The 23,189-nt window shown below is 39.8% G+C and overlaps 1 protein-coding gene across 1 annotated transcript in view; it reads left to right on the top strand.

Moving 5' to 3' along the window:
• Positions 1-23,189, top strand: part of LIFR (leukemia inhibitory factor receptor alpha) — a 71,170-nt gene that overhangs the window by 25,490 nt on the left and 22,491 nt on the right. Inside the window, exons 4-12 of the mRNA XM_006874676.1 lie at positions 1,364-1,527; positions 5,824-5,998; positions 6,211-6,465; positions 9,930-10,059; positions 10,641-10,810; positions 13,127-13,272; positions 14,833-14,995; positions 17,923-17,993; positions 20,702-20,915. Coding sequence (XP_006874738.1) covers positions 1,364-1,527; positions 5,824-5,998; positions 6,211-6,465; positions 9,930-10,059; positions 10,641-10,810; positions 13,127-13,272; positions 14,833-14,995; positions 17,923-17,993; positions 20,702-20,915 — 1,488 coding nt within the window. The remainder of the gene's footprint in view (positions 1-1,363; positions 1,528-5,823; positions 5,999-6,210; positions 6,466-9,929; positions 10,060-10,640; positions 10,811-13,126; positions 13,273-14,832; positions 14,996-17,922; positions 17,994-20,701; positions 20,916-23,189) is intronic.

Here is a 23,189-nt window from a genome sequence, read left to right as displayed (position 1 = left end):
GAAGCAGCAGTCAAGGAACAAATGACGTATTGCATTAGGCCAGTATGCTGCACAAGACCGTTTTAAAGTGTTGAAGAGCAAAGATGTCAGCTTGAGGACTAAGGTGCGCCTGACCCAATCCATGGTATTTTCGGTAACCTCATATGCATGTGAAAGCCGAACAGTGAATAAGGAAGACTGTAGAAGGATTGATGCATTAGAGTTATGATGTCAGAGGATACTATTGAAAGTGTCACGGGCTACCAAAAGAACCAACAGATCCATTTGGAAGAGTTTAGCCAGAGTGTTCCTTGGAGGCCAGGATGGCCAGACTTTGTCTCTCATACTTTGGACACATTGTCAGGAGAGACCAGAAGGAAGGTCAGAGAAAAAGAGGAAGACCCCAGCGAGATGGATTGGCAAAGTGGCAACCTCAGTGGGCTCAAGCGTGGCAGTAATTGTGAGGTTTGCCCAGGACCTGGCAGTGTTTCGTTCTGTTGTACATAGGGTCACTCTGAGTTGGTACCAACTCGATTGCACCTAACAACAACAAACCAATGCCGAAGTGCAATACTGTGACATCACGCTACTTGTGCATCCACTGGCTCCCTAACTCTGCATGCCTTAGTGTTTACTGCAGTTCTGAACCTGTTCAGTGAGCCATACAACCAGCAAAAGGAACCTGGGGGTGGTACAAATGCTTCATTTCACATACTCAGCTGCTAACCAAAAGGTTGGAGGTTTGAGTCCACCTAGAGGCACCTCAGAAAAAATTTCTGACCATGTACGTCTGAAAAACCAGCCATTGGAAACTCAATGGTGCATGGTTCTACTCTGACACACATGGGGGCACCGTGTGTTGAAATCCTCTGAATGGGGCCAGTGGCTGGTCTGATGTAACCAGTGAGAGCTCGTGGCGGTCCTCCAGTGGCTGGCACCCCCAGCTTGAGAGGCAGTGACAGGAAGAAGGCTGCAGAGAAGACACATGGAAAATTTTACCAAGCAGCTTTCCATATTTTGTTGTTAGCTTTGGCCCAACCTGGCAGTAACACAAAGGAAGCTCTTGTACTTCTCTTTGATGTTGCCTACTTGAAGGTCCCAGAGTTCAAACCAAATGACTCTAGGGTATTGTGGGAAATCAGTTGCTGTATTAGAAAACGTATTATGGGTTCGAAACAGGCAGCAGAATATTGTCACTGGGAGCTGGCTGTGTGTAAATAAACACAAATTTGCTCTCTTTTCTTCAGTAATTGGTGGGAGGCTTTAGCTTTTATTTCTTGATGGTGTCTGTTCAAGTAAGAATACAGTCTGAAATTAGTGTAGAATTACAATATAAAAGTAATTTGTTTTAGTAAGTCTCTCTTTTTTTTTTTTTTTTTTAAAGCCTTAATTCCAGATACTCCGGAGATCTTGAACTTGTCTGCTGAGTTTTCAACTTCTACATTGCACATCAAGTGGAATGACAAGGGTTCTATTTTTCCACATCACTCAAATGCCATCTGGCAAATTAAAATTCTACGTAAAAAGAGGATGGAAATTGTAACAATAGTAAGTTTGAACAAAAATAAGATTTTTTTTTATATAACGTTAAAGAAACAGTCATTTCCTTAAAAGATGTTTAAGGTATTATTATTGAACCTTTGAATGATTATACTTCAGGGTTCATTACAGACTATACATTTTGATTTGAAAATCACATTTTAATTAGTAATGTAGAATCATTCTAGGAAGTTTAGCAAATTAAGGGAAGAGGAATCTCTGATGCTACCACTTGAACTCAGTAATGTTTCCTTTGTATATTCTAGTTCTTAGCATTTTGTAATCTGCGTGTTTTTACAGAAATGAATAAAAGTGTACATGTAATTTAATATGCTATTTTTATCTTTGTCTAATTATTGTAACTATAAACAGAAGTGTTTTGAAACATATACCTGTAATTTTGTAGAGAAACTGCGTATACATCTATAAATGGGAATTTATTGAAATTGGAAAGTGTTCTTATATTAAGTATGTCCACTATTTTCTCCTTATTTTTTAGATTCCTGTTTAAAATTGGTTTAAGATCTGCTTTCCATTTGTTCTTAATATAAGGGTTAATGAGAACTAGCAGTGAAAATTTTTGACAGCTGGTCCATGGTAATTTTTTTCCCTTTACCTTTATAGTGTTTTCCTCCTTGTTGTTGTTGTTAAGTGCCTTCCAGTTAATTCTGATTCATCATGACCCTGTTTAGGGTTTCAGAGGAGCAGCTGGTGGGTTTGAACTGCTGACCTTGTGGTTTGAAGTCTAGTGCTGATCCTACGGTGCCACACCAGGAGTTCTCCTTATGCAGTTGAAATATGCTTTGTTATAGCTTTAAGAATTGAAGGACCTTCCTATCTTATAATTTATTGCCTAAGCATAAGTACATAGGTATTTCATAGTTACTTATTTTTCCTTTTTGGTGTGCTATTTCCTATACTCATAGAGTCACAGTTGTAGTTAGCACATGCTTGCTGTGTTTCTTGTACTACTCTAAATGCTGTGTATACATACTACTTATTTCTAAAATAATTTCCTTTTGTTACTGTTTAAAATATACTCAGCAGAACATACCAATTCAACAGTTTGTACGTGTACAGTTCAGTGACATTGACTACATTCTTCAATTTGTGAGATATGATTCTCATCTCCTTTCTTAATTGTTCTTCGCCCATCAACATGAACATACTGCTCCCTAAGTTTCCTGTCGAATCTTTCTATTTGCTCTTGTCAGTTTGTTTCCACAGTTCTTAGAAATGCACAGTGCTATAGGCAGACATTCCTAATTCACTAAGCTAAACCATTGGTTGATTTAAAGTAGACTTCAGGGGACTTCTTTGTTCAAGTTTTAAAGAGTATCTCAAGGCATTGTTTTCTAGGGTTCATCCTGCACCCTCCCATGGCTCCAGAAAGTCAAGGTTACATGAGAATTTGAAATTCTGCTCTGCATTTTCACCATTTTGGCCAGGATTCTAATTTCCATACTGGTAACTGGGTACCATCCATTTGTAGTCTCCTGTCAAAGGAGACAGTTGTTCGTGGGGGCAGTCAGCCACACATTGCATTTCCTCCTGCCCCTGATTGTCCTCCTCCTCCTGTTGTTCAGGTGAAGAGAGACCAGTTGTTGAACCTTGGGTGGCCATTCACATTAATTCTTTTAATCCTCACACCAGTTCTGTGAGGGAGGTGCTGTTATTATCATCCCCATTTTACAAATGAAGACTTGCAGGTATATTAAGTGGTGAAGCCAGGATTCGAACCCAGGCAGTTTGGTTCACTTCCATTGTCCCATTTAAAATGCTCCTTTCCCTTTTTACCTATCGAAGTTGAGCCTTCACTTCAAGAGCCACGTCAAATCCTGCCCTTATTTTAAAGCTCACCCTTATCACATCAGCCTAAATGTCCTCTCTTAAATTCTTATGGTAATTTCTATGAGTCTAGTTTTGCAACTAGCTCTGATGTAGCTGTATCATTGTTGTCTTAAAAGTGTTATGAAGTGCCATTAAGTTGGTTCCAACTTCAGTGATCCAGTTCCAAGGCGTGACTGGTGGGTTTGAACCTGGACCTTGTGGTTCACAGTCAGTGCTTACCCTACAACATCACACCAGGACTCCACTTATTTAAAATTGTCTTGCTTAACTTTTTAATGACATAACATTTTACATTCGAGGACTACCAGTTAGTGGCTTAGGGTGACTTCTTACCACAGAGTGTAAAATGTCAATCGTAATGATTTATCTGTGAAGCTGCTGACCAAGTCTCGGTCATTATTTCCTTTGGAGACTAGTTGACTTTCTGTTGTTTTTTTTAACTAACATAAAGGATACTAATATATAAGAATATTCTTTGAAATATGAGTAAAATCAAAGACAAACTAAAGGAAATACTCCTGTAAGACCACATTACTCATTACCACAAAACCCATAACAAGTCGCCAATGGTTACGTGATGATTCCCTACTGTTAGGAATATAATCAATGAAGAAGAATCTTGGTAAGAGAAAATAGAGTCAGAGTAAAGGGGAATAGAGATGGAACTAATTTTAAAAAGGAAATACAAGCGGAAAAAGGACCCGGTTCTCTAGTAACATTTGGTATTATAATTTACAATTACATATCATTAGCAGTCCTCTCAGACAGAATTGCTTATAATTTAGCCATCTTACTCGAATGCTGTCCTATAACCGTTTCACGCTCTAGAACCCTGTGCAGTGTTTCCGTTGAAAGGCACTTGTCACTCCATCCACAGCTCCTGTCTACAGCAGAGCTGGACACTGCTTAGGCCTTGCTGTGACTGACACCCCAGGAATTAGGAGCTGAGCAGTCCTGGCTCCCCTTCCCCAATCCTATAGCCCTCTCTGCGGAAACAACCTTTTTCAACTCTATTGGCTCATTCTTTTGTTACGTTTCTCCCAAATAACATGCTCATTTTTTTTAGCTGTTCTAAACTACCGTTTTGAGCAGTATTTCATTAACTTTCCACGATGGAAGGTGAGACTTTAGCTCTCTCAGTCCCTCCACCCCCTCCAAGTGTACACACACATTTTCTTACATTTCATATCTTCTTCCATTTTTGATCAGCCAATGTGTATTTGTTGTTTTACAGCTATATAAACATTAATTAAAACTGTGTCAAGTAGTATATATTGTTCTTAACTGCCGTTGAATTGTTTGAGTCTTGGAAGAAGTACAGCCTGGATGCTCCTTAAGAGCAAGATTGGTGAGACCTTTCTCACATACTTTGGACTAGTCCCTGGAAAAGGAACTCATGCTTAATGAAGTGGAGGGTCAGTGACAAGGAGGAGGAGGACCTTCAGTGAGATAGATTGACACAGTGAGTGACTTCAACAGCGGGCTCAGATTCATCAACATAGGGTTGCTGTGAGTCAGAAGCAACTTGATGGCACCTAACAACACAGCAGTAACACTGCTTTCCCCTTTGACTTTATGTCTTAGAAATTCAACAAATGAATTCGTTTATCTCCATGAGCAATGGAGCTTGTTTATATCATAGTATTTTGTATGTGTGTACTGTATTAAATAATGAATAAGAAAAACCGTAGAAGAATTGTTGCATTTGAGTTAAGGTGTTGGAGAAGAGTATTGAAAGTACCATTGGCTGATAGAAGAACAAACAAACCTGTGTTGGAGAAAGGACAGCCAGAATGCTGTTTTGAGTTCGGGATGATGAGATTTCGTCTCTCATACTTTTGACATGTTATCAGGAGGGACCAATCCTTGAAGAAAGGCACCATGCTAAGTAAAGTGGAGGTTCAGCAGAAAAGAGGAAGACCCCCCAACCAGATGGAATGCCATAGCAGCAGCGGCAGTGGACTCCGCTTAACGATTGTGAGATGGACACAGGACCGGGCAGTGTTTTTCTTTCTGTTGTGCAAAGGTCACTGTGGGTCAGAGCTGACTCGATGGCACCTATCAACAATAGTTAAATATTTTGAAATATCAGCACCTTGTATGATAACGTGCTAGGGCCTAAAGGTGAAGAAGTAGACAGAAATGAATCATGGCTATATTCACTATAACTCTCCAGTCATATCTTACAGAAAACTGAGATAGTTTCCTTCTTATCTCGTAATTGTCTGGAGTCCTGGTGTGGCACTGTAGGATAAGCACTGGACCACAAAGTCGATTTGAACCACAAGGTCAGCAGTTCAAACCCACCATCCACTCCTTGGAAACATTCCTTATACAGGGTTGCTGTGAGTCGGAACCTACTTGACAGCATTTAACAACGTTTTTATAATTCTAAAAAAAAGGAGAAACCACCATTATTTTCAAAACTCATTTTATGTTTGCGTTCACTCTTAGGTGACCCACAACACAACACTGAATGGTAAAGATACAGTTCATGAGTGGAGTTGGACCTCAGACATACCCTTGGAATGTGTCACACATTTTGTGTCAATCAGATGCTACATTGAGGACCTTCATTTCTCTGGTCATAAAGAGTGGAGTCGCTGGAGCCCAGTCAAGAACATTTCTTGTGAGCTTTGTATTTAAGGGATTTTTTTTTTTGTTTGAGGGGACATACCTTATGTTTAGGGTACCACTCTTGCACAGCACCTAACTACATATATTTGTATATAGTAGGCTGACTATTATAAAAAGTGTGTGTGTGTGTTTAAAACCAACTATGAATACTATTTTTTTGGAAAACCCTTCTGAAGTATTTCTAATTCCTTGTGTTCTTTCTAGGGTCTTCTGGTTCTCAGCCTAAGGTTTTTCCTCAGGACAAAGTGATACTAGTAGGTTCAAATATAACATTTTGCTGTGTAATTCAAGAACAAGTCTTATCAGCACTGATTGGCAATGAGCAGTGTCCCCTTATCCATCTTGATGGAGAAAATGTTGCGATCAAGATCTATAATATTTCTATTTCTCAGAGCAGTGGAACAAACGTGGTTTTCACAACAGACAACAACATGGTTGGAACAGTTGTTTTTGCAGGATGTAAGTATATAATATTAGAGAGTCCTGATTTGTTTGGTCCTCCTGAAAGCTTTATTTCTTTTTCTGGGGGAGTGATTTTTTTTCTTAGTTCTTTGTACCTTTTATAGAAAGATTTGGAACGGTTGGCTTGCTAAGTTTTACTGTAAATTCTGAGCAGCTTTATTGAGTGAAACATCATTGGTATACAATTGTTGTTGTTGTTAAATGCCGTCAAGTCAGTTCCGACTCATAGCAGCCCCTATATAGGATTTCTGAGGAGCAGCTGGTGAACTTGAACCACCAGCCTTACGGTTCAACCACATCTTACAGTCCAGTGCATTAACCCACCGTGCCACACTTTATTCTAAATTGTTAAATTAGAAATTCTTATAAATTTACCATCTACCTAAAGTACACCTTTTTTTAAATTTCTGAATTAAAGAAGAAATAATACTTTTACACAAAATCTTTAATTGCATTAAAAAATGTTCCTTTGACTTTTGAAACATTATATAAGAGGGTAGCTAGAGGCCTAATGCAAGAGAAAGACTTACTCTCTCACTGAATTCTATATTCAAGATGCTCCAGAATTCTGAGGCATCTCTGTCAACATAATACTTTTGCGGTTTTAAAATTCTTTGACATGTCCCAACACTGTTGTGTTGCACTGCCCTGGCTTGGCTTGTGGTGAATGTCCACAGATTATTATGCATTTAGAATATTCAGATTATATTTTGTTGTTTTTTCTCTCATCCTTTTGTAGTAATTGGTTGTGGTAGCAGAAAATGAGATAACCACCTAAAAGTATAGAAGAAAAAAATTTAAATGTAAATGATGAAACAATTTCTATTCTTTCTAAGCATAGGCTAATCTTTTATAGTACAAGAACAAACTTGTTTACTTTATAATTTAACCTTCATTTATGTTTGGAGGTTGAAATATTGTTTCATGTTTATCCACTCAAAAGCAGGGGTACATGTCCTTTGATTGGAAGCTCTTTAGAAACGTTTATAAGGGTAGGTTATGGCGTGAGGTAGGGATCCAAATTCACCTTCTTTCCCAGATGGATATAATTGTAACCTGTTACAACCATTTGTTGAAAAGACTAAAAAGAATTTCAGAATAACCTTGTCAGTTTCTCCCTTTGTGTGTGTATGCGCACACAAACACACACACACACACACACACCATCAAAACCTGTGTTGGGATTTTGATTAAAATTGGATTCAATCTATAGATTAGTTTTGGAGAATATTTATTTTTATAATATTAAGTTTTCTAAACCATGTTATGTTGTCGTTGCTGTTAAGTGCCGTCGAGTCGGTTCCGACCCATAGCGACCCTGTACAGGGTTTCCGAGGGTGTAAATCCTTACGGGAGTAGAAAGCCTCATCTTTCTTCTGCGGAGCAGCTGATAGTTTCGAACCACTGACCTTAAGGTTCAAAGCCCGATTTGTAACCACTACGCTACCAGAACTCCATTAAACCATGTTATGTGCCTCCATTTATTTAGGTCTTTGATATATCTCAGTGATATCTTTTGATTCCTTGGTGCTTGGTATTTTCTGGTGCTGTTCTGTTGAAAATGGCTTTGTTTTTTAAATTTGATTTTCTATTTACTGGTATACAGATATGCATTGACCTTATGTTTAGCTTCTGTTGATTCTTTTGTAAATTAATTTCTTCAAACAGAAAATCAGTACATTACATTTCAAATACTGTTCTCTCTTATTTTCCACTTAGGTCTTCCCTTTCACACCTTCCTACTTTACTTTTGTGACATGGATTTTAAGTATTCTACTTTAGTATTTCTGTCAACTCCTAAAATATTCAGCACCTTAATTGTATTCAAATTGCTTGGTATGTGATTTTAATAAAGTAGGATTAAAGTTTGACCTTAGATTTAAAATAATTCTCAAAATAAATAGGATGTTAGTTTACTTGTCAGATTGTTAAATTTTCATATAAAATGTCCATTATTCTTCATAATAACTAAAATGTCATTGAAAAATGCTATTTTCATCTCTGCGGAAGGTATGTGAAATTTTCAAAGTGTTGGTTGATAAGCCAAGGACTTCTAAAAATTCATTTTTTTAAAAATTCAAATTATTTTAGATTATTTTAACAAATGTATTATTAAGAAGAAAAAGGAAACCGTTACCTTTTTACTGAAAGATCACTTGGCTAATGAATAGGGGTTTAGGAAATAACAGGTTGGAGCTATAGGGTAAGCACTGCAAGGGCAGCAGGGGTTCAAACCCACCAGCCACTCTTGGAAACCCTATGTTACAGGGTAACTATGCATCAGAACTAACTCAGTGGCAAACGACAACATTATAATGTTTGGTTCCATCTGATTACAGAAATATCAGCTTGTACAATAAATCCTGTTGGATTGTAGTTCTTGTATGTACGGTTTTAAGTCTCACCAAACAGAACAAACACCCGTTTATTTTCTGTTTTGGAGCCCTGCTTTACAAAACCAGGAGCGTTAAGTTTCAGTATAGAGTAGAAACAACAAAAGTAAAGCAGTCAGTTTGAATATTTGATGATGCAGGAGTTTACCAGTGGTTTCACTTTGCAAATAATAGTCCATATAGCTGATAGAACTCTGAAACTTGTAATGTGACTTATATTGACTTTTATATTAGTGTTTCTTTTCAGATCATAAAACATAGATGGTAATACTTTGAAACTTTTTATGTCTGAATTAACTTGTGGGACACAAGTTTATTGGGGAGCTTTGGTCAACTCTGAAGTAGAGTGAGGGAAAATAACAGCTGATCTTTTGGGTTGCTTTTGGGGGGTTTAGCAACCCAAAAGACCAGCTGTTGCACTATAGTATTGTTTTACCCACCATTTCTAATACAGTACGTTGTTGTTAGTAAGTGCTGTCCAGTCGGTTCCAATGCATAGCCACCCTGTATAGTGTTTTTCCAAGGAGCAGCTGGTGGGTTTGGACCACCCATCTGATGGTCCAAACCGATCTTGATGTCGAGTGCTTATCTTAGAGCACCATACCAGGACTCCAACTGGCAAAATATGCTAATGTGCTATCCAGTCCATTGCAACTCATAGTGACCCTGTGTGGGGTTTCCTAGGAGGACTGGTGGGTTTGAACCACACTGACCTTCTGATTCTCAGTCAAGTGCTTAATCCTCATTGTTGTTGTTAAGTGTGGTCAAGTTGTTTCCCACTCACAGCAACCCTGTATAGGATTTCCATGGAGTGGCTAGTGAGGTTGAACCACCAACCTTGTGGTCAAATCACCCTTGCAGTCCAATGCTTTATCCCACATTGCCACACAAGGACTCCTACAGTGCCACAAATTCCTGTGTTGTTCAGAAGTAAAATGTAAACAATAAATGATTTCCTTTTGAAGGAAATTAGGCAAAATGTGATTAACACTTACAAAGCATTACATCTTCAAGGAAAATGAGACGTAATCCTGAGTAACGACATTTTGTTTTCATTTTTTCCATTAGATCCCCCTGATAGTCCTCAAGAACTGAGTTGTGAAACTCATGATTTAAAGGAGATTATATGCACTTGGAACCCAGGGCGGGTGACGGGATTGTTGGGTCCACGCAATACAAGTTACACCTTACATGAAAGGTAAGAGTAATTGGAAGGACATAGACCTTAAAGGTGTACATTGGAAAGATGCTAAGTGATGTAGGAAATGTTTTCCTTCGTTTGTATGATGAACCAAGCATTATGTAGAAAACGTGCATAGCTAGTCATGCTGCAATTTAAAAAAGACAGACTTTCTTTTTTAAAAAAGGTTGGAAGGCAAAAAAGAGACTCAAAAATAAACCGAGACTGTTTCTGGATGTGTTTGAGGGCCTATGGGTCGTTTTTATGTTCTTGCTTCCTTCCCTATCAGAAACATTTTCTTCTATGAATTTGTAATATTCCATAATTGGAAATATAAACTTTGAAAAAAAGATTGTTGTTATTAAGCACTACTGAGGTGATTCGAGTCGTAGCAACCCTATATAGAGTTTCTGAGGAGTGGTTTGTGGATTTGAACTGCCGACCTTGTGGTTAGCAATCCAGTGCTTATCCTGCAGTGCTATATCAGGGCTCCTAAAAAAGATTACTTGTTAGAAATCCAGTATTCACTTTTTTTCCTGTATTATTTATTTCATTTCATTTTGAACACATTCTAATAGTTTTTATTGCTCTTAATTCAGTTTTTCAGGGAAAAAAACTGCATTTAAAAGAACTGATGAGCCCACAAACGAAAGCTATCAATTATTGTTTCAGCTGATTCCAAATCAGGAAATATATAATTTTACTTTGAATGCTCAGAATCCTTTGGGTCAATCAGAAGCCACAATTTTAGTCAACATAACTCAAAGAGGTAAGCCGCTATCTGTAAACCAGACTCTTGATAACAGCTTGGTATTAGTGAACACTGCTGGTAGAGATTTTTTTAAATGAACGATTTCTTTTATAGTTATTTGTGTAAAGATTATTTTAAAAGCTTTAACACGCATAACTTCAATTTTTATTGTCCTGTTTTAAATTTAAAAACAATGAATTAGTCATTTTTATAGAAAACAAATGGCTTTAATAGGTTCTGAAAAACATTCTTGTCCAAAATTTGCAAACTTTTCATTTGGAAATAATTGTGGACTCACAAAAATGGTGCCTTTACAGTCCTCTGAACCCTCTCTCCCAGTGGCGGCTGGTCTGGTCTATAAATAGTACACTATCCAGACCAGGAAACAGGCAGTGGTTCACACTGTTAACTGGGCTCCTGACCTTAGTCAGTTTCCACGTGCATTCATTTATTATTTGCAGGTATGTGTGTGTATTGTTTTCTGCAATTTGATTCCATGTATGATCCAATGATGTAATGTGATCCCATCGATAGCTAGCTCCACACACCCACACCTACACCCATATCCACATCAAGATACAGCACTGGTGTGTTGCCACCAGGAAGAGTTTCCCCCTCTAGCCTCGCAGTAGCAGCCCTCCTCCACCCACATACACACCTGCCCCTGTCCCGTCCCCAGGGACCACTCTGTATTGTCTGTCATTTTGAGAATGTTACATAAATTGAGGCATATAGGGTGTAGTTTTTTAAATAAAAATAATATCCTTGCGATGGATCCAAGTTGTTGCATGTTCAGTGTTGTTGTTATGTGCCGTGGAGTCTGTTCTGACTCTTAGTGACCCTGCACAGGGTTTCCGAGGCTGTAAATCTTTACAGGAGCAGAATGCCTCAACTTTCTCCTGCGGAACAGCTGGTAGTTTCAAACTGCTGATCTTGAGATTGGCAGCCCGACTCAACTCTTAACCATTTTTGAATTTTTACCAAGCTTATTAACATACAACCCAAAATACGAGTAAAACGTGTTCAGTCTCTTGAATTCCTTCTCAGAATCACTCCACGCACATTGACCATGCTGTGCTCAATGCAGAAAACAGTGGTGTAGAAGCCTCCCCTCCCTGCTCACAATAGTGGGGAGGGAAGTGGGGACTTAAACCAAATGCATTACAGTATAGCATGGTGGCACAAATGATTACAAGTTGCCAGTTGGAACCCACCCAACATCATCACAGGAGAAGGAACTGGCATTCTGCCTCCATGAAGATTACAGCCAAGAAAACCGGAGGGAGCAGCTATACTCTGTCACACGGGGTCAGTTGAGTCAAAATGGACTCAACTGCATCTAACAAGTGATTAGTAGATGACCCCGTTGCTTCATTTCTAAATAGCAGTCATTTCTATAAGTCTTCCTTCCAGCTATCTTTATTGTGTGCTGATTTTGTCTAAGGTCAGAATGGCTAAAGTTCGTATTTGAGTGGTAGTATTTATACGTCTGCCCTCTCCCCGTCCCCCACTCAGACAGAGTAGCTTAAGTGCCCTCAGGACTGTAACACGGTTCCCTCTGCTGTACCTTTGTTCCTGTGGAGCCCTTTCCTAAAAAGTGTTCTGCTCTGATCCTTCCTTCAGGGCTCATATTATGTCCCTCTTCACTTTTAACACCTTCTCTCGCACAATCACACTCACATTCCTGTGTTAATAGGAAGGGATTTCAAGAAGTTCATGGAAAATTGGAATGGAAAGGGAATCGAATGATTCCATGAGCTTTTTGAAGCCCCTTCATAGCTGAACCACTCAGTTGGCACTTAGCACACATCCGCTGGTTCATGTTCTCTCTTTCTGTCCGTCATTCTCCAAGTGAATGAAGAGTCCCTTAAAGGTAGACTTTGACCATACTACCTTAAGGTATCCCCAACACCATTGAAGCACCTTGAGCATTACTTGTTCTTGGGGGAGGGGGGCAGAATATTGGCATGATATTAGCATTACAAGTGAAGTGTGTGGATTTTCTAAGTGATGGTGTCATTAGGTGCCATTAGCTCAGGGCCTCCCTGCCCAGAGGGTGTTCAAGGCTGTAGTGTTTACAGTAGCAGATTGCTCAGTCTTTTTTCCTGAGAAGCCACTGGATGCATTCGAACCACCAACCTTTCAGGTAGCAGCTAAGAGCTCAACTGTTGCTCACCTGGTCTCCTATTCCAAAATTACTAGTTAGGGTATTGTTAAGAACTAATGATACCTTTCTGGATTTGTGTTTTATTTTTTTTTTAGTCATATTAGAAAATACCTTGTCTGTCCCCTGTAAATTTTAATGTAATTTAATTTTTAAAATTCTGTTTACAGTTTATCCCCATACTCCTACTTCATTCAAAGTGAAGGATACTAACTCAACAGCAGTTACACTGTCTTGGGACTTATTAGGCAGCTTTGCAAAGATTAATCTTTTATGTCAAATTGAAATTAATAAAAGTAATTCAGAACAAGAATTGGTGAGTATGACTCTTCTGCAACTTTGCTTTGAGATGGTTCTGGATAAAACACTGAACTTCCAAAAATTTGAAGCCAGCAACTTCATGTGTGTAAAATCTAAGATTATTTATTGGAAGGGTTTACAGACAATGCGTATCAATGTAGTAACAACGTTTTATTTAGCATTTCAAAACAATTGTCAAGTTGAATATTAAAGATATGAACTGGACTGTTAATAATCAGAAGGTCTGTAGGTCTAGTGTAGTACCTGGCACATACCTAGGATTTTGTGAATGAATAAGTAGTGCTGGAGCCTTTAGCAGCAGTTAAATGAACTAACCGGCACTCGAGAGTAGAAGCCATCTTTAAATCTCAGAGTGCAGCAGCCGGAGCAAGTAATAATGATAATTGGTAATTATAAGGCAAAGTATGACTTTTTAATATATTTTAATTACTTAGGTTGACTTTATACTGAACCATCTTATAACTTGTGGCACAAAAAGCAAAGGATGAAACCTGTTGCTACCAAGTCAATTCCGACTCCCAGTGACTCTCCCTACAGGGCAGAGGAGAACTATCTCCAAAGCGTTCCCAAGGCTGTCTTTTGTACAGAAACAGACTCCCTCAGCTTCCTCCCGCTGATTGTTGGATTTGAACCACAGACCTGTCCTTTAGCAGGCAGAACGCTTTAACCATTGTGCCACCAAGGCACCTTACAATTTCTGGTTGTTCCAAAAGAAATGATACTGCAATTGAATATTCGTTTAGAAATGTATTGATGATTTCTAGGAAATAGGTCAGAACTGCAAACTCTGACCCAAAGTGCTTCTTTGTAACAAGTGATAAGGAGCGCAGAGCTTCTGTTGAAATGTGTAACTCCTCAAATGTACTTAGAGTGACTTCATTTTAATAAAGTAAAATAATGCTTGCTAAATATTTACTTCATGCCTAGTACATATTATTGATTCTAAGTGACTTATAAAAAGATGCACAAAAGATGGTCCCTGCCTCCAACAAGCCTCATTCAAGTACCATGTGAATAGTCTACTTAATTCTCAAGGTCACCCCAAATTACTAAATTATGGTGAGGTTTATTGCATCACCGTTAGCCACGGACTGATGATTCAGAAGTTCTGAAACAAAATTTATGATCATCTCTGCATAGTTTAATTGACCGTTTATTACTTAGGTCCATTTTTTGGATTAAAAAGCTTACCCTTATTTGCTTGTAGCTATTACACAGCCTAATCTTACTGGCTTGGCACGTACAAGTATATATAAGAATTAAAGTGTTACCATGGATGAATCCCCTTCAGTGTCATAGGAGGAGGGGGCTTCAGAAAGTTTGGGGGAAAATCTCATTATCTTGTGATTCCATATTTCCATCAACTTTTTAATCCCCCTCATATGTTCACGCTTGCGTTACGTATGTGGGAGACTTTCCTATACAAAAAAATGTGTATATGTAAACACATGCATTGTTAAGTGCTGCTGAGCTGGTTCTAACTCATAGCGACCCTGTATAGGGTTCACCTATACAATACGTACATGTAACGATTGATTGATTTTTTTTCTAATAGCGGAACATCACAGTAGAAGGCCTAGAAAACTCAACTTATCTCGTTACCTTGGACAAATTAAATCCATATACTAATTATACCTTTCGGATTCGTTGTGCTTCTGAAACTTTCTGGAAATGGAGCAACTGGACCATTGAAAAACAGCACCTAACCATAGAAGCCAGTAAGTTAACCAAGTGGTTTTATGGCTAATGATTATTTTGTGCCACCCAAGTGCTTAAGAGGAGGGCAATGGTTAAATAGTGTAATGTTGTTAAGTGCCATCGAGTTAATACCGACTGATAGCGCCCATGGATAGGGCTCCCAGGGTGATGGCTGGTGAGTTTGAACCATCAACTTTGCTCTTCAAGCCAAGCTTGTGATCTAGCTCATTATCCTGTAGCACCATGCTAGGACTCCAAATAATGGAGTTAATAAAATAGACATTTTAAAGTATGTTTTTGAAAGTCGAGGGTAATATGGGAAAATGCCTAACATGTTTGTGAGAGGATCTGGCTACTCTGCCTACAGTATGGTAACAGCTGTGTTAACACGCTGTGTATACAATCAAACATGACACTGGTAAAATTATGAGGTGATTTTTCTCCCTTTCCTCATTTCACTGGCATTTCAATACTGTGGTTTGATTGCCTTTTCATTGAAAACAATTATTAGTAAAAGAAACTTACTAGAAGTTTTATTTGGAGACCTAAGCCCGACACACGGATGGGGCCCAAAGATCTTGAAGGTTACTTTGTATCGTATACCACAGCCACCCTAGGCATTAACCAGGTGACTGGTTCTCAGGTGTGTTCACTTCCATAGGTAGACTGTCCTTGAATAAGCAGATGTCAGCTTTAAAAACAAAACCAAAACTTAGACATGGGTGTAATTTTCAGCAATCATCCAACAAAAGACTGCAAAAGCTTTATTTGACATATATAGCATAGGAAATATATCAATGCCTTTCAAAAAAATTGACAGTAAAGCAAAAAGTGATGGATGTTAATTTAGATTTTGCCTCTCCCATGGAGTCCTGGTGTGGCACTGCAGGATAATGCAATGGACTGCAAGGTAGGTCAGTTTGAACCATGAGGCAGTGGTTCAGACTCACTAGCTGCTCTTCAGGAACCCTATAGAGGGTCACTATGACTTGGAATTGTCTTAACAACAATGACAAAATCGAGGGAAGTTGGGGAACCTTTGCAATGTGTATAAGAATTCTGTGACTCCTCATAGATGAATCCTAAACATGAGTCTGGAGAGGAATGTACTAGTTGTTCATTGATTTTCAACAAATTGCCCTAAAACTCACTGCCCTAAGACAGTAAGCGGTTACCGTCTCGCAGTTCCTGTGGCCCAAGGATTCAGGAACAGCTTAGCGGGGTGACTATGGCTGTGCTGGGCAGCTGCTGTGGGTTTCAAGATTGCAGTGAGCTTGTGGGCCGGGACTGCAGGCTTACCTGGAGCCAGGAGAGCCGCTGTTGTGATGGCTCTCTCCCCAAACCATGCAGGTGGGCCTCCCATAGAACTTCCCAGTGTCCTCCTGCCATGGGAGCCTGCTCTTCGCAGTGAGTGAGCCCAGAAAAGATCCCAGTGTCTTTTACAACAGAGTCTCAAAAGTGAGCCATCATCATGTCTGTCTCTTCTTTGGGACACACAGGCCAGCTAGGGGTGGATTACCCAGTAAGCAAGGTAAGCACAGGCTTACTAGTCCATGGTGAACAATTTCTCAGGGGTTTCACCACTTCCTGGGGTACTCTGTCCCTGTCCGGGATTGCAAATTTGAAAAGCGGCTTTGATTCTGTCGGAAGGTATTGTAGGGTTAGAAGGGAGAAAGATCCCAGTAAACCTAGAAGCCAAATCCTTGATGTGGTGAAAAACTGAGTATGTTTCCCTGCCAATTCATAAGTAAGTAGAAGTATGCCTGTGCTTACCCTGCTTACTGGATAACCCAACACTTCTGAGACATGTTAGGAGGACAGTACCGGGGCATGATTGACAGGAGGCATGAGGACCGTTGGCCATTTTGGAGACTAGCTATCACGGGAGCGCTTACCTTCAGCTAATGAGCTGCTTTTGCCAAGATGAAACATCTTGTTTATACCTCATTAAGATGGAAGCATTGCCTCAGCTAACAGGGATCTGTTGAGTCCACATTATGTGTCAGAATTGTTCCAGTCACCTGGGAGATAGCAGTGAATGGAACAGAACTCTGCCCGCGGTGTTTATAGTGGCGAGGGAATGCAGTATGCACACACACACTCACACACAGGGTTGCCAGGTGATGCTCAGGATCACAGCGGAAAATCAAACCTAGAGAGGATTGTAGGAAAGGATGGGAGGGAGATGAAGGGCAGTGCCTTGTTTAAATAGGTTTGTTAGGAAAGACCGCCCGGGCAAGAAGACTTTTGAGCTTAAGTTCCCAGATTTGAGAATATCTAATTTACTGACAATTCCAACTTAATTTTTAATACAATGTAAATTTGCCCACACTTAACAGCTATTTGAACCAACTCCTTCTTGAATCAAATTCTCCATCACAATCACCTTCACTTACTACACTTGCAATTTTTAAGTCATTGAGAAGGCTTTGATTTTGAACCTTTACTTGTACTGCATAAGAACCATTATACACCTGTTCTGACTTAGCTGCAAATTTGACTTCCAGGCTTTAATTAATCCACTTAGGAATGGATCTTTTTTTTAACCCAAGGTCTGCCCTATGTAAAGGAGTTGAGGAAGCAAGCCCCGTGGTTGACACGGGAAGAGTTCCTTGGCACAGGCACAGGAAATGCAGAGTCTGAGGAATAGCAGGAAGCCAGCGTGTAGCGAGGCCTTCAGTAAGAGGGAGGGTCCCTGAGGACTGCTGTGGTAGGAATTTGAGGGGGATCTTAACTTACTCTGAGGCTTCTGGGTTTTCCACAGACTGCGAGCTTAAGTTTTCCATTTCTTACTTTTTTTAAGCGGCAGTCACTGAACAGTTTTACATTTTTGTTAAGAATTCTAGCTGCTGAAAAAAAACATTTCAGGCACCAGTGTATCAGTTACTGACAGTGTCAATGCATTTATGGTAATCTTCAGAGACTTACTTTTAAATCTCCTTCCTAGTTCCTTCAAAGGGACCAGATACCTGGCGAGAGTGGAGTTCTGATGGAAAAAATTTAATAATCTATTGGAAGGTCAGTATCTCCTTTTTCCTCGAACACTTAAGTAATTATTAGACTAAACTACTCTTTAGGTTATCAAGACGCTCTGGGTCCCACACTGACTTAAAGGATTGCCGAGACTCTAATGTGTTTAAATCCCTTGTTTTGAGGTACCCCCATTGTTTTCAGTTAGAATTTCTGGTCTCAAAGCTGCTGCGCACATACCTTAGCTTGATTTTACGAGGCCTACATAGCATCGGATGAGGCTTTGAGGCTTCGAGGCTTCCTCCTCCCACAAAGATTGACAACCTTGGAACCCCTGTACAGGGTCGCTATGCATTGGAAGCAAACTCCACGGCACATAACAGCAACAGCAGCAAAGTGTTGAACTGTGTCTTGAATTCCTTGTCCTTGACTCGGGTCAGAAGCACACACTAAATCCACACGTTAGAAACGCAAGTGTTTGGGACTTTTTTTCCCTCTGTGAATGAGAAACTGACTTTTAAATACAAATCATATGTAATTTGTTTTCTTTAAGTAAAGTGCTTTTTATTAGTTCACTCATACAGTTACATGTTTTGCAAAATTTCTTAGAATATGTGTTCTTTCCCCCATTTTTCTCTTCTAGAGCAGACTTTTTTGTTGCTGTTTTTCAGTCTCTGATTTATGAGCAGTAAAAACATACAGTTGTCTCCATTAGATTTTAGAGTGTGTGTGTGTGTACACAGCCTCTCATCCATTCTATATGCACAGCTCAGTGAACTGATCCCATTCTTCAGGTTGTACAACCATCTCACTATCTTTTTCCAAATCTGTCTACCACCTTGACTACAATGCCCCTTAAAACACAAACTCTTTTTTCCACCCCTGGTCATCTCCAGGGATCTTTGGTTTTCGGTATTTTTGTTTATTTCATACGAGTGAGCTCATCCAGTAACTGCCTTTTGTAACTGCCGTGTTTCACTCAGCAGGATGTTGTCAAGGTGTTTCCACCTTGCGGCATGCATGAGGACATTGGTTCTTTGGGACTGAGCTGCATTAGATGGTGTGAGAACAGTCCTAATTGGGTTTCTCTAAATAGTGACTACTGTTACTTAAAGTAGGTCAATTATATTTTTACAAAAATTGGACAGGAAAGCAGCTTTGAGTCAAGTGATTTGTGTGCAGGGTTAATGTCAGTCCCAGTGCTTTGAGACAGTCTGTACATGACTATCCCATTCTCTTTTCCTCTTGATGAGAAAACTCGTTGACCGCTCTCAGATTCCTGTCAGATAGCATGATTAATATGGCAACAATTATTCAGATTGCATCAATGTACAGGAAATTTGCCATCATGATGAATTTCTTTGGAATATTATTCAACCTAGTTGAATGTTTACCAAGAAAAATACCGTCGTGATTCATTCTAATTTGATGGTGATGCCATTTGCCAAGGAGAAGAGCATGTTTGGGTGGAATGCTAAGTTGTTAAGTTTTTTAAACATGTGCCACTGGGATATTTGAGTAGCATCCAGGCAGTGATTTGATACACAGGAGAGAGGTCAGGGGAGAAGACACAGCAAAGACAATTGTTTTGAGTAGCATGTAAGTGGAACCTTTTGAGGGCAGGATACCAGGATACAAGAATGGAGTCCTGGATGATGCAGCACATAAGGCCTGGCACAGGAAGAGTACCCAGTGGAGGTGGTTGGGTAGGTCAGAGGAGCAGGAAAAAACAAGAAAATAGTTACTGCAGAAACCTAAGGAGCAAGGCGCAATGCAAGTGGCTAGTGGTCAGCGATCAAATGAAACCCCGTGGACTGGGCCATGAGGGAGTCATCAGACAGCATCACTGGCGCAATGTTTGCAAACCAGTGCTATGCTACAGTGAGTCCAGAACAGAGGGTCTCATGTGTCACTGTGTAAGTATAAGTCAGGGCAATCTGTTTGGAAGCAACTTAGCTAATTATCTAGACTTCATTTCCTTTTATGTAGTAAGTCTGCTTCTGGGAATTCTTATTAAATTCATTCTAACTATGAGAGAGGGAAAAAAAAGTATGCCACCAAAAAGTTCATAATTTTTATTTTCTTACTGTGAACAACTGGGCAACTTAAATTGTGTTTGTACGAGGAGTAGTCAAGTAAATGGATGCAAATTCTGCATGAAATATAAAGTCATTCAAATGTTTCCAAGTGTGGTGTTCATTATAGAAAAATGGAAAGGGTGTATGAAATGAGTACAATCTTCATGAAATTCTATAGCTAGAAAAGCAACTTGAGGGAAATATCAAGATCTAAGAGCAGCTATATTTAAGAACTGGGACTTGGAGAGAGATTTTACTTGTTTTCTTGCTCGTTTTCAAGCTCAGCAAGGTCATTTGCTGTGGAGTCACTTCTGACTCTTCAATGAGGGTCAGAGTAGGTTCTCAGTGGTTTCACAGGGTTCTCAATGGCTGGTTTTCTAGAAGTGGATTGCCAGGCATTTTTTCTGAGGCTCCTTTGAAACCTTCACTCTTACCATTAGCAGTCGAGCGTTTTAACTCTTTCCACTACTTAGGGCCTCCATGGGGAGACCACAGGGAGTATTAAATCTGCATCTCACTGTTTTCTAATGTTACCTTTTTACCTTGTTACTGTTAATGTAGTGTCCAGTTTAGACTTGATGGTTTTGCCTATTCACATAGTCCCTTCATGCAGGTTGTTTATAAAAATAATTTATTACTTTTTTGTATAATTTTGTAAAAAAAAATTATTTTTCATAGCCTTTGCCCATTAATGAAGCTAACGGAAGAATACTTTCCTATAATGTATCATGCTCATTGGATGAGAAAACCCAGTCCCTTTCTGAGATTCCTGATCGACAACACAAAGCTGAAATACAACTTGATAAAAATGATTACATCATCAGCGTAGTCGCAAAAAATTCTGCTGGATCGTCTCCACCTTCAAAGATACCTAGCATGGAAATTCCAAATGGTGAGTACTTGAGATCATTTAGCATATACTAGCAAGAATATTCTGCGGGTCCCCTTATCTGGTGACTTATATGGAGGAACACGCAGGTGAATGTCTAACATCCATTGAGTGAGAGCTGGCATTCATATGGGCTAAAAGCACCTACGCTGCTGGATAAAATGATGTCTTCCCCTTTACATTATTGTCTAGTGTTAGAGAGAGTACTCCTGAGAAGAACTAGCTTATTCCAATTCCACATTCAGTTACTGCTCCAAGACCATGAGCATTTATAATGCATCAGCGAGGCGATTTTTACCTAGTGATTCAGGAAAAACAACTTTTTAAATGGCAGCGTTATGGATAAATTGTTTATTAATAGAATCCTTTATCAATAATAAATTCTTCTGGCAGTATAAATTAAGTCCAAAATCAGCTAAAAATCGTGACCCTTGGTGTCATTTAGAAAATGATTGATTTCCTGTACATTTAACATACATCCTTGTAGAGCTGTGGGTTAACGTGCTGAACTGCAAAGTTGGTTTAATCACGAGGTCGGCAGTTCAAGCTCACCAGCCATTTCTTGGAAAACCCTATACAGGGTTGCAGTGGGTTGGAACCGATTCAAAGGCACTTAACAACAACAACAACAATACATCGTCCTGGAGTGATACTGCAGGATAAAGTGCTGGACCTCAAGGTCAGTGTGAACCGCAGGGTCAGCGACTCACTCACCAGCCACTCTGTGGAAACCCTATACAGGGTGTCAATGAGTCAGAACCGACTCGATGTCACTTAAAACAACAGTACACCCTCCTTAGCCTTTTATCTCAGTGGACTTTTATTTTTGTAACTGGGTCAAGCTTTTTTTTTTTTTTAATTGTGACTTGAGTGGCAGTTGACAGACAAGATCATCAGTTTTATATTCATCAGATAAGAAACTTTGTTTCATTCCGTGATTGTAGTCCCCTCCATTCAACAACAATTGTCCTGCTTCCTCCCTGTGGTTACCCACGTGCAAATATCCTCTTTCAAACTCACAGATTGGTGGGATATATAAATATATATGTATTCTCTATGGACTTGTGAATCATGAGTTTTCAATGGCCACTTCCTTCTCTGAGTCATTAACTCCTCTTGGAGAGTCCTTCCCTGACCCTTCTCCTCCCTTTGCTGTTCCAATCCAGTCCCAATAGGGAAGCCCTTTATTTTTTTTTTATTATCAGTCACTCAGAGAGGAAGAAAAAGTGGTCCAGGAGGGCACTTCATATAGATAGGTATCTTGTCAACCCTTGTGTGTTCAGTTGCTTGTTACTTCCCTGGTTCTGTGCTTTGCTTCTGTCAGGCACCGGGGAACTAGGAGGAAAGCAGTGTGTTTCAGAGACAGAGAGAGCCCAGAGAACACTACACACTAGGAGAGGGTCACAGGCAGTGGTGTAGCAGGAACAGGGAGGGAGCGGTTAGAAAGCGGACTGCTTTCTCTTCCTTTTTGTCTGATCATAAAAGGGAAAGAATCCGATGTGTGAGCGTCCATTAGAGGAGCGGCTAGCCTAGTGATTATACAGAAAGTCTGGCTTTCACAGTGATAAGCGGTAGCCCTTTCTTCTTTCCCTGTTGTCTTTCATTTTAACAACTATAATCTGACTTTTTCCATGTGTCTCCCAAAAGACAGTCACTTAACCGTAGTAAGGGCGGGCAGCTTTTAGTCAGCTTGTGTGTTGAGGATTTCTCAAGTGGGAGGCCCAACAGCCTCAGGATAGGTTTACATTGTGGTTTTTTAATTGCTATGAGCCAAAAAGCTGTCCATGCCCCAAGTCTTTTGTGTTGTGTTCAGTTGTGGTGTTCAAACACTCATCTGGAGTAGCCCCCAACTTACTGAACCCTTAAATATAAATCAGTTAAAGAATTTACATCTTTTCTTAGGCAACTGGGAAATGTTCCTCCTCCTTTTGGCCTCACAGCTGTAACTGTTGCCGGATCTTCACTGCAGCCTTGGGCCTCCCTAATCACCTTGGCTGAGAGCCCCCACTTCCCTCCTCCTGCCTCCTGCCTTCAGCTCCTACACAAAGCATCTCAGTACCCCACAAGTTGCTTTGTAGATTTGTTCCCTCTCTGTCCATATTGGCCGTTCCATTTGACCTCTGTACAACATTTCAGTGGTTCACCTCCTCCTCCCTGTCTTTATTTCCTGGTCTGCCAGAATCCTTGTCAGCCCACCTCTGAGGTTGTGTGTGCTTCCTTGTGTGCTGTGTAACAGGTGCTTGTACTCCGGGACGTCACTTTTATACCAGATAATGA

This window comes from Chrysochloris asiatica, unplaced genomic scaffold (assembly GCF_000296735.1).
Source record: "Chrysochloris asiatica unplaced genomic scaffold, ChrAsi1.0 scaffold00293, whole genome shotgun sequence".
Taxonomy (NCBI): Eukaryota; Metazoa; Chordata; class Mammalia; order Afrosoricida; family Chrysochloridae; genus Chrysochloris; species Chrysochloris asiatica.
The sequence above is the reverse complement of the archived record's forward strand: the minus strand, read 5'-3'. Positions and strand labels throughout refer to the sequence as shown.